Source organism: Malaclemys terrapin, chromosome 2 (genome assembly GCF_027887155.1).
Source record: "Malaclemys terrapin pileata isolate rMalTer1 chromosome 2, rMalTer1.hap1, whole genome shotgun sequence".
Lineage (NCBI taxonomy): Eukaryota > Metazoa > Chordata > Testudines > Emydidae > Malaclemys > Malaclemys terrapin.
Genome location: NC_071506.1, coordinates 41,429,853 through 41,442,242, shown reverse-complemented (window position 1 = coordinate 41,442,242; position 12,390 = coordinate 41,429,853). Strand labels below are relative to the sequence as shown.

At 42.0% G+C, this 12,390-nt stretch overlaps 1 protein-coding gene across 2 annotated transcripts in view; it reads left to right on the top strand.

The window, feature by feature from the left end:
• Positions 1–12,390, top strand: part of PTDSS1 (phosphatidylserine synthase 1) — a 53,318-nt gene that overhangs the window by 19,880 nt on the left and 21,048 nt on the right. For both annotated transcript variants that reach the window (XM_054020518.1, XM_054020519.1), the window contains exons 5-8: positions 3,464–3,622; positions 7,613–7,764; positions 9,561–9,702; positions 11,773–11,885. In XM_054020518.1, the coding sequence (XP_053876493.1) occupies positions 3,464–3,622; positions 7,613–7,764; positions 9,561–9,702; positions 11,773–11,885 (566 nt within the window). The remainder of the gene's footprint in view (positions 1–3,463; positions 3,623–7,612; positions 7,765–9,560; positions 9,703–11,772; positions 11,886–12,390) is intronic.

Here is a 12,390-nt window from a genome sequence, read left to right as displayed (position 1 = left end):
GTGGCACCCACTGCTAGGGTGTCAGAGCTGTACTTGCAGCTCCAGGTATAATTAGACTTCTTTCTGGGGAATCTTGCTGCAAGTCTTATGCTTTTTATTTGCGTATTATCATTATGTCTACAATATTCAAACGTGCAGCACCCTGCCCTATCTAGGAACTTACAATCTCCTTCAGGCAAACAATACACTTTGTTCAAGAAATAAAACAGAGTACATAGTTAAAAAATTGCATATGCATGTGGGTCATTATACAAACTGGGAGATGAACTCAATTTAACTTTATAACTTTATGGCTTGAATTTGGACCCTGTTTTCTGCATATGTGTATGCAGGAAAAGAAGTAACAAAGCATAAAGCAACTGTGTTCTCCCTCCTTGGCCTTCTCCCCAAAACCCATGAAGTTCATACTGCCAGGTCTTCTGTGGCCAGACCTGGGAAGAGTCTAGGGTATGCTGTAGGATGTATGCCCATCTGTGGTCAGAAATTAAAGAACTAAGTAGATATTCTGAAGGTTTTGTTTGCATTGGTGGCAAAATGAGAGCCCTCTCTCTGGTGCTCAAAATGCGGTGCCTGTCAATAAGAGGACTTTTACATTTTACCAAAAAAAAAAAAAAAAAAAAGCACCCTACATTATTGTAATGTGGCACTGAATAACCTAAATAATTAGATTAAGATTCTGTAATTTCATAGGCTCTTGACCTGAGCTTTCTCATGTTATCCTATCTTTGGTATTACACTGGTTTTTCCAGTAGTAGTAAATGTAAACCTTACAGCTAGGAGACTTGCTAGGAACAGAAATATTTTTTAATTATGGTGTAATGGTTTTTAAAATGTAGGGCCAGATTGTGGCTTTTAACGCATAGTTTGCACTGGACAGGGTGCAGAGGGGACTACATTGCAATAGGCTTCCTTCCAGGGCTCCTAACTCCTCTGGAGGGATCTCCCTGGCACGTGCACTGCAACTGCAGCTTTGCCACCCTTACAGTGGATGATACTTTCACTGCTCTCTGTGCCCGATCAACTCCACTAGCTTGCAAAAGGAGGAAACAGGGCAATAACCCCATTTTCAGCAACCCTGTTAGAGTGGCTTTTACCTGTGATCATGGTTGGCGCATGAACCCCCCGCTTTGGGGAGGCTAGCCCCCTGCCCCTGTCCCTTCCGCATAAGTAGGGCCCTACCATTTTCATAGGTGTGAAAAACATGTCACCGTCCATGAAATTTGATCTCCCCTGCTTCTGCCCCCGTGCCTCCCCAGCCGCTCCAGCCTGGGCTCAGGGCTTCCGCGTCTCCTCCGCCACTCCAGCCTGGGCTTGGGGCTTCCGCACCCTCCCCAGCCCCCACAACTGCTCCGGCCTGGGCTTGGGGTTTCCACACTCTCCCCCCCCCTACGCCCCCACGCTGCTCCGGCCCGGGCTTGGGGCTTCTGTGCCCCCCCACCCCCCAGCTGCTCTGTCCCAGGCTCGGGGCTTCTGCACCTCCCCCCAACCCCCCAGCCACTCCGGCCTGGGCTTGGGGCTTCTGTGCCACCGCCCCCCCCCCCCCAGCTGTTCTGGCCTGGGCTCAGGCTTTTTTGGGGCCGCCCTCCCCCTCAGCCGCTCCGGCTCAGGGCTTTCACCCCCTGCCCTCCAGCCTGGACTCGGTTGCGGCTGCAGACAGGGCTCAGGGCTTCTTCCCCTGCAGCTCTTGCATTGCTCAGGGTGACCCAATAGGGTCTTCTGTCCTGGGGCTTCATCTGGGGCTGGGGCACCCATTTTTCCTGGGGGGGCCCCCAAATTGGCTGGGGGCCCCTGCCTTAATCTGTCTCTGGCATGGACTAGCAGCCAGGAGCCCCCAGCTGGGGCGTTCCCGGAGCACAGAAGTGAGGTGGCAATCTGCAGACCCCCCTAAAACAACTTTGCAATCCCCCCTTCCCGCCAATTAGCCCATTTTGGGTCAAGACCCCTGTGTTTACAATACCGTGAAATTTCAGATGTAAACACCTGAAATTGTGAAATTGACCAATTTTTAAATCCTCCGGCCGTGAAATTAACCAGAATGGACTGTGAATTTGGTAGGGCCCTACGCATAAGGCCGCACCTGAGCCGCACCACCACTCCCCCGTGCCCGGAAGAGCCTGGCCCAACCCCAGCTGCTCTGGCTGCTGCAGGCCACCCTGACCACTGGGCCGCTGGCCAGCCTGAGCCCCAGCCTGACCCCCCAGGCCGCTGGCTGGAGCTGAACCCCCCTAGCTTCGGAGAAGAGGGGGAGTGAGTGTGGGGCCATGGGGTGGAGTGTCATCATGCAACAGCCCCGGCTTATTATACCTGCTGCCCATGTGAGGGCAGTTGCAGTGAGCAGCGCTTACCATCCTTGTGTGGGGAGAGCTTGGGTGAAATCCTGGCTCCGCTGAAGTCAGTGGGAGTTGGATCTGCAGCTTGTCTGTGGAACTGCTTCAGGCGTTGTTCTGAGGATGTACCACTGTTGAGTTGCTTGAAAACCAGACCTTCAAGGACAGCATTAAAGCAAGAGAACCTTGATCACTTGTATATAACCTTTTTTTCCATGACCAGATTGCTTGGGGTTTTGTATGTGTATTTTCCATATTTCTTTCTCCTTACTGTTATTTCTATCCTTCAGTCACACGTGCAGCATTCACCCCAAAGACTATCTCTACCCCTTTCAGATTCATTTGCACCATGATGACATCAGAATTATCCTATTCTTGATTACTGCAGCTTTATTGGCTACAAATTGAGGAAGAGCACTGAGGGATGGGGAGCAACATTATTCCACATAGCTATTTCTTTGGATTTCTTCTCTCTGTCCCTGTTCTACCTCATCTCAGATTTATGGCTTATGGAAGAGCGCAGCATGATCTTTGCTTACCAGCTGTTTGATTAATTTAAAAAAAAAGGGAGGTGGCAAAATATAAACTTGTACATAGTGTAAATTCGTCTCCATGTGAGACTGGTATGTGAGGTCCTGATCGCAGCAGCATTGGTGCAGTTCTATCCAGGCAGGGAGCAGGGTACAGAGACTCCATTCTGTATAGCTCTGAGGCCCAAGAGGGACGTTCTGCTCCCAATCCACACCATGCACAAAAACCAGCCTACAGTGTACGTACCTGAGGCTATGCACTGAGGACAGAATTTGCCACATAATTACCAGCAATGATAACAATCAGCACCTGCTTTAAACAAGTAAAAAATGATAGAGATGCACACCAGAAGGAGCAAAATTCCTTCTGTTTTCAAGTGTTCACCATTCAGTTTCACAGTGACCCTTTTTCTAACCTAATTGCCAGGGCTAGGAGGAGGTGGAAGAGGGCATTTCTAATGTTGGTGGGAATAGCAACATGGATTTCAAAATCCAAAATATCTTTAGTTTCAGCCTTTCAGTTTATGCTGAGCTAAAATTGTCCTTTCGTTCTGGTGCTTCCAGATGTAAATCCTAACTGAGGATCTGTTGTTGTTTTGTTAACAGGAATATGCTGTGAACTGCCACGTTATCACCTGGGAGAGAATCCTCAGCCATTTTGACATATTTGCTTTTGGGCATTTCTGGGGCTGGGCAATGAAGGCCTTGTTGGTCCGCAGCTATGGGCTATGTTGGACTATTAGCATCACCTGGGAGCTCACTGAGGTAGGTTAACATGTTAATCATGAGCAGGCTGATGGTACTATATATTACTCAGATCATACAGGAAAGAGGATTGGCAATTTTACTTCAGCACTAGCTAAATACCAGTATACGTACAAAGTAAATTACAAAAAGCATATGCTATAATCATTTCAGGAAGAAATGTGAAGACCAAATAGGCTACACTAAATAAAATTAGAAAGTGAGAATATTTAGTAGTAAACTCTGACTAATTCAATCAGTGCAAACCCTAGCTTGCCCGTGTCCACACTAAGGGATCAGCACGAATTGCTGAGTTAGGGCACCAGTTGTCAAGTGGGAGCTATTCCCTAGTGCAGACAAAGCCTTAGGTTAGACTAGCCCTGCAATGCTCAGCCCTATTTTTTCCCCATATGTAACAGTATCCTACATAACATGACCCCAGCCTTCAGTAGTGTTTTGAACTGTTATCTTAAAACACTGTCGTATAACTGTAAGGATTACTGACTGATTTCTGTGCTAGGACGTGAAAGCAGTTCTCTCTATACGTGGGCTCACGCACACATTTCTCTCTTCTGCAGCTGACTCTCATTCTCAAGCCCTCTTTGTGCTTGACAATTGCTGACATCTATGTTGAATTGGCCAGTAGGAACAACAGTCTGTGCAGTAGCCTGTTGTTCTTAGATGTGTTCCGATAATTAAGTTGAATACTCGTTATCCTAAATAACTTAATTTTATCCAACTTTTATCTTATCTAACCTATAATTTAATCAGTAGAATGTTACCAACCTAATTCCTGAGGCCACATTTCTGTAAAGTTGAATTCAGTTTTGTAATACCTGAATGATCAGGGTGTGGAGGATGCCAGTTATTGATGTTCTAGAAGCTGCAATGAGACAGACTCTCTGAAACTTGCTTTCAGTTATTAAGCACTTCAGAGAAGGTTCTAGTTCTTACAAGCCAAAAAGACTTTGAACAAAATTTTGAGACTTTGACATCTAAATTTAGGTTCTTAAATCCATTTTTAGGGCACCCAACTTAGTAGGCCTAATTTTTAAAGCATCAGATCTCATTGATTTCATTGGAGTTTGTTGGTGCTTGAGCCTTCAGAAAATCAACTGACTTATGTTTTAGAAACTAAATACGGATTTAGGAACCTAATGTGAGTCCCCCTCAGTTTGAAAATATTGGCCCTAACATCTCCTCCTACTAATGTGTGCTGTTATTCTTAGGTATTCATGGGTTCTATCTCTTCCAGGCCCCTCTTAGAACTGTATTGTTTAAAATTAAAAGTGAATTCCAATTCATGAAGGCAGTAGGTGGCACAGTGAGCTAATGCACTAACCTTCACCTTCAGAGAACAGGTTGAAATCCTGACTCAGCTCACAAATTAAAGTGACTCTTATCATCCCCTATAGATCATCACAAAGCCACCCCCACAACTTGACCCCATATGATTGGTATTCCCTGCTAGTGAAGGGCAGAATATTGGAATAGATAATGTGTTTAGGGGAAAGTTTACCATATAGGTAGGATGCTGCCACTCAAATGGATTTTTAGGGCTTTAACTATTTCAGAAGAGTCATTAGAAACCTACCGTAGTTATCAGGGGAGTTGCATAGGGATTTAGTTGTTGGGCATCTCCTGTTAACATTGATAGCTGACAGCTGGCTAAATCCCCATATTGAAACTGGACACTCACACATGCTGAATACTATCTTCTTAAAGTTGGAATTCAAACATACCTTTGATGCTCCATGCTCAGTACCACCAACACCACATATTGGTATTATGCAAATATCGTTACTTTGTTTACACTCAGCCTCCTCAACTATAATCTGCAGTGTCTTTGGGGAAAAAATAATGCATTATATAAGATCATTAAATACTGTAAGAGAGTTAAAACATAATATGAGAAATGGATATAATGCCCATTTCACGCCAGATTTATCCAAAAACTTTACAAAGTAAGATGATTGATTTGAAACCACTGTTAGAGTATAAGTCCGCATACATCTTTGATTCTGGAGAATAATTTAAAGTTCTTCCTTTTCATGTTAAAACTGGCCCACAGCTTTAGTGCAGGGAAAATAAAGATGTTTAAACAGTTCTGTTTCTGCAGTTACCCTGGAGGAAAGGTATCACTGTCAGGATAGATCACTGTATCTCATTTTATAATGACCAGCATCATTTCTTGCTCTGTGCATGAGGCACTCCTTGCCCCTCCCTCACATATCTGACATAACATTTTTCTGCATTCTTCTGGCAATGAAAGATGTTTTAATGTGAAATTCTGGTAGCATGCAAGAGACTACACAAGCCAATTCCTTTTACTTTTGTTAGCGTTTAATGAAAGAAAATATAGACTACTATGAGGAAATATCTGTTTTGCTTGGCACCTCCTTGAACATATCACAGGGACTGCTCAACATGCACATATCCCATTTTCTGATGAATTACTAAATGTTATCCAATTTCGAGCCTTTGGGGTTTGCGGAGATAATCTGTAATGGAGATCAAAACTTGTTTTCACTTAAGCTGAGCTGTCCATTTCTAGCCCTGAATGAATCAGGTTTGTGTTTTACTTAAAATGTCTCAGTCCCACCATTCTGCCTCACTCACTCTATGAATGAAGATTATAAAGTTACTTCTTCTTGAAGGGCAGAGGGTATATCTTATTGCTGGACCGATGCCATACGCTGCTCATGACATGAACATGAGTCATACAGGAGCAAGACGGTGAGCTTTAGAAATGAATGATGTTACTCTCTCCAAAGGAAGTTCGTAGGAAACTGGAAATATTGGGAGATTGTAACAGCTCTTTTACCCCTATATTGCTCGTTTGAATCTAGCTCTTGAGGACTGAAAGTCGTTACTGTCTGTTCTGCCCTATGTGAAATAAGTAGTTGGTCCCGGGACTTGTCTGCACTGATGCAGCTGCACTGCTGTAGTGTGTCTCGTGAAGAGACACTATGCCGACAGGAGAGCGCTCTCCTATCGGCATAATTTCTCTACCCCCGTGAGAGGCAGAAGTAATGTCGGCAGGAGGCACTGTCCTGCCGACATAGCACGATGTGGACAGCGCCTTAAGTCAGTGTAACTTACATCGCTCAGGAGGTTGTCGTTTTCACACCCTGAGTGACTTATGTTACATCGACTTAAGCAGTAGGGTAGACCAACCCTTAGTCTTCTTTTTTTAATAGCACCGTCTCAGCACTATCTCAATTGGCAGTTAGCAGAAATGCAAGGGATTGAAAGCACATGGAGAATGAAATATCCTGTTGCTCCTAGGCCCCTCCAGGTCAAGGATGAGACAGTTTGGTAGGTCAGCATGGCAAAGCTTGCACTGCCACTGCCTTTGCTGTATCTATCTATGAATAGAAAAATTGCATCATACGGGTTGCCAGCCCTATAACCTTTTACAGGCAGTAAATTCCCCAAAAAATCATTAACAAAAAAGACTTAAGTTCCTGAATTGTGTTCAGTTAGAAGTCTTAAAAATCATGCATTCCAATGTGCTTCAATATTGATGCTGATGATTAAAAAGTAAACACGTTCTGCTGATTCTGTTACTGACTGTTCAAAGAACAGAGTTTAACACTAAATAACAAAGATTCTCTTTAAAATGTAGCCTTTTAATTTTAGACAAGCACAAAACCACACTCCTTTCTCTGAAAGAAATGCAGTTGTTCTGCAAGGGTTCTGTGTTATAACATTGAATTATATCTGAGGGGGTCAAAACTCTGCACTTGATTCCTATAGATAGTACAGCACTAGAGGGAAAAGGTGAGAGGAGGGAAACCTCTGAAGCCTTTTTAGGACCCTGATCCAAAGTCTACTACAATCAGTGGAAAGATGCCCATTGACTTCAACGAACTTTTAAGCAGGCTCATAAAATATGACACTTTTTGTTCAACACTTGCTTTTTTTAAAAAGAAAAGAGAAGAAAGTTGAAAATCTTTGTAAGAATTCTATGTTGTTCCTCATCCAGAATTTTTTTGCTGTATTCTCTAGCTGTTCTTCATGCATCTTCTGCCTAATTTTGCTGAATGCTGGTGGGATCAAGTCATTTTGGACATCCTGCTATGTAACGGGGGTGGCATCTGGTTGGGCATGATAGTTTGTCGTTTCTTGGAGATGAGGACCTATCATTGGGCGAGTTTCAAGTAGGTCTAAAGTAAAAGCCAATAAGCTTCATGTTTAAAATATTGCAGTGTAAAATTCTGAATTATTAGCTCCTCGTGAAATGTCTTTCTGTATGTAAAATGCATGTGCTATAGAAATGGAGTGTGATCAGTGTATATTTACAATGCTATATATGAGATTATTAATGTTGGGGCACCATCTTGTGTTAAAAGATTTAGTTTCATCCACAGTTTTACTGAGATGGCAAAGCAGTATTATCCATCTTTTACAGATGGCGAAACTGAAACTGAAAGAGGATAAGTAACTTCTTGTTAGTGACCTTGGACAAGTCAGGGACAGAGCTAGGAAGAGAGCCCAGATCTCCTGCCTTCCAGTCTTGTATCCTATACACTAAACCACACTACCTTCCTTAACTGGACATGCTGTTTGCTAAGATGAGGGAGACCTGGGTTTTGGTCTAAATTCAGGATTTCCTGCCTCTCAATCCAGCAGGGACACAAGGAGCATCATAGAGTTGGTGTCCCACGTCTGTGGGAGAGTGCAGTGCAGATTAAGAGTAAGACAAATAGTATATCCATTGAGGGAACCGTCTTCACCACTAGCTTTTTATTTTAGGATGGTGTGGTGGTGGTTGTCATTATCTGTTAAGAGGCTCATGTGAATTCCTAGTATTTTTAAATTCTTGGTTGGTGATTTTACAAAGGTGAACTGCAAGGAGAAAAATGGTTTTGCTTGTGTCCTTTACTGCTCTTTTCTGTTATGTAAAGGTGGGTTCGAAGATTAAAATAAACAAACAAACCAAACTTGCACTTAAAAAAACAAATACCAGAAATGTCAATCTCTATTTCCCTGTTTCTCCTGGAGGAGCACAGACCTAGAGTGGGATAGTGACATCACAACAGGCTGAAATCTAATTTGTCGCTTTTCCAACCCTCAGCTGGAGGAGAGGAGAGTTGGAAGGTTCCACCAACAGCTTTCCTTCCATTTGTTTTGTTAACCGTTCGGGTAACAAAGATGTTAAAAACAAAATGCAGCCCATCTGACAGAGACTCCCCTTCCTTCCAAGGTGGAGGGTGGGCGTGGGGGTGAAATTTATGAAGCAGAGGTAAGCTTATGGCTTACATACAGTGCTGTACATGGCCATGTGGGACACCCAAGTTGGGTCCAATATCAAGCTAACATGGGTTGGGAATCCTGCAATAGCAACACACACAGACCAGTGGAATAGGAATCCCATATTTCTAAATAATGAAATCTGACTGATCCTTTAAGGAGTGGTGTTGATGATCTATAGAAGGGAATCGCCATCTACACCTCGTTGGTAAGGACAGTGAAGCTGTAAAATAGGGAGATAATGAGGGAACCTCTCCTCAGGATTCTGTGGGAGATTTGCAGAACACCATTCCTCTTGGTCCTTTTTCCTTCAGGGAAAGAACAAAATGCTTTGAAACCCAAACTGAATAACTATACTTTAGATAGCACTGAGAGTTTGACGTCATTGTTTTCTAGTTTTTGCTTTTTTACTACTGACTGAAGTCTGTATATAGCTCTGCTATAAGAAGGCTATTTCTCATAATAACCGTTTGCCTCTTCACTGAAACACTCAATAAATTCTGCCTCTTAATGCGACCCTCGCTGTAACACACAACACATTGCCCTTAAGTACAGATTTATGGGAAAGAGCAGTGCATCATGATTTGTTATAGAAGAAATCCTAAAATGCAGTATCACTTCCCCTCCCCCTCTACCCTCTCCTCCCCCCCCTCCCCCGCCTTATCTTTTCCTTATCTTTACTGCAGCCATTCTTTTCTTTCAGGGACATTCATACCACCACAGGGAAAATCAAAAGAGCTGTATTACAGTTCACTCCAGCTAGCTGGACCTATGTTCGCTGGTTTGACCCCAAGTCTTCATTTCAAAGAGTGGCTGGAATATACCTTTTCATGATCATCTGGCAGGTAAGAAATAACTTTTGTGAAATCAAAACTAGTATCAGCTCAGTTTACTTACTGGCTGAGTTTGGTTAGAAGATATTATATTCTTATCTTAGTCCATCATTGAAATGTATAATTAAATGAACTGATACCACAAACTATTCTGGACACTATCCAATGCATCTGGACTACAGTTTAGGAGTGAAATTACAGTATCTGTGAAAGAAACAAATGGCTGCAGATTGATGTACTGGCTGTGGGGTTACTGTATGCAAAGGGTAGTTATAAGAATTGAAGAAACAAATGGGTAGGTTTTTCCCAGCTGATGGTGCATGCACCAGTATGATATTCTGAATTCAGTCCCCAGTTCACCAAGGTTCTTCAACATATGCCTAACTTTAAGTGCATATGACTTTAATGGGAATATTCATGTGCCTAAAATTAGGCACTTGCTGAAATACTTTACAGCATTTGTGATGGTACCCAGGGATATGCTCTCTTTTTTAGGACTCTAATCCCATTGCCCTTAATCTCTGTTCAGTCGGGCAACATTTAATACAAGTGGCAGTTTTGCTTAAGTGAAGCCCATAATAGCCCTTAATGACATAGCCTTTAGTGATGACCCTGTTTTCTGGGCACTTATGTGCTACTGCTATCTGCCTCTCATTCAGTTGTGTGGTCTGTAATCTGCCTGAGTTGGCAGGCACTACCTCATACAACTCTGTTAAACTGGTACATTTGCCCTAAAAGCTCAGGAACCACTGGTTTAATTTAAACCATTCTTGATCAGAAGGAGATACAGCAAGAGAGCACTGCATTACTGAGCGACTGCAAACTATTTACAGTCATTGGTGTCTGGCCCCAGTCATATTGCTGCTGCCAAAGGCTTTTACGTTAATGCAAAAAGAAGGGAACTAATGCAGTGAATGTAAAGGGGGGGAGAGAGGTAGAAGAAATTCTTTCCCCATAAAAATTAAGCTAATTTCTAAAATGTCGACAGAGATGTTTGAATATTATCGTTCTAGCATCGTAGAAAATTCACCCCCAAGATAGCATGTAATTTACTTACTTACAATTTTGCTAATTGGAACAGACTTCCTTTGTGAGAGATGTGTCTTGTTTTGAGATGAGGCCCACTGGGACACCAGTCCTACAATTCTTACTCCAAAAATACTTCAGTACAATATAGTGTAGGACACACTATCTAAAATAAAAAATGATCACATTGGGCAGTCACATCCTCACTTGATTTTCTACTGTGAGAATTCTTAAGGGGTTAAAAATTTCAGTAAAATTAAACCTGAGTACCTGTTTCAAGGGAGCAGGTGGTTTATTACAGCTGTTTGGAGCTGCCACCTCCACCTCCAATTCCAGATTTTCATGTTCAATTTTAGCTGTTTTTTTAAAAGTGATGGACTAGTTTGATCATTTGTGGTTTTGTTGGGGTGAGCGCATAAATATGCTGGTACTAAATTATGAACATGTTTGTGCATATTTCAGCCACTTGCCCATAATTTATACTAACTTTAGGTCTTTTTAAGGGATTTAATTAAAAAAAAACAACTTTTTAAACTAAACAGGTATAAATGGGGAACTCTTTTAAAAAGAAAAAACTCAGCTGGATTTGGTTTGTAAAGAGTCCAGTGAGCTCTGAATTTTACAGACTTGAACACTTTCTCTTCTTTCTAAATTTGTGTCCTAGCACTGGTTCAAGAATTACACTTATTCCAAAATGGAACTCTACAAACTACTAACTGAAACCTTGATGGGTTCTGAAGTATACAAAGTAGTTCAGCACTGTTTTTTTGTTGTTGTTTTTTTTTTGGGGGGGGTTGTTTTTATTAATTTTACTTTTTGGTTTGTTGACTTGGTATACAACTTTGCCTGTTCTGAAGATGATATTTTAAGAGCTTTTAGTTCTTAGTCCAACCAGCAGAGCTAGTTACTGAGCTGCAGTAAACCATAAATAATTCCCTCTTGTGTATTTTAATTATGATATTAATCCTAACATTTTCTGTATCAGTCTCTGAGAAGGGGTTACATGTGCATGTGTCTGTTCAATAGACCCTTATTAACTGATTTTTTTATTTCCAGCTGACTGAGTTGAACACATTCTTTTTGAAACATATCTTTGTATTCCAAGCAAGTCACCCTTTAAGCTGGGGTAGAATTCTCTTCATTGGAATTATCACAGCACCCACTGTAAGGTAACTTATTTTATTTTTTTCTAATTGTACAGTAGTTGTGATCCTTAGGAACACAAGAAAAGGTGTGCAGGCTTTATAAATACAGTATGTGAAAAGAAATAATGAATTTAAGTCTCCAAAAAGGGAAAAATTATCATTATTTTTCAGTACTAGGTATAAGACTAAGGATAAAATTCAGCAGTCTGGGTGTATGCTACTAATGGTGAGACTTGTGTGAAAATCTGCATTTGATAAGAATCCATCATTCTCTCTTCTGATTGCACAGCAGTTGCCTGTGTTGTGTGGATTAACTCCATATACAGCCATCCATAATTTCATGTAAGGTTCTTTTGTTGACAAGAGCCATATGATCATGACAGCATGCAGGTTAGGGAATTTTACACCTGTGGGTCTTTCCATGATACCTGCCTCTAGCTACTTATTTATGCTTGAGTATAGAATATACCACAATGTGTTTATAAGGAAAGGTGATAGTTTCTTGTTTTGAATAATTAGTGAAGCTACA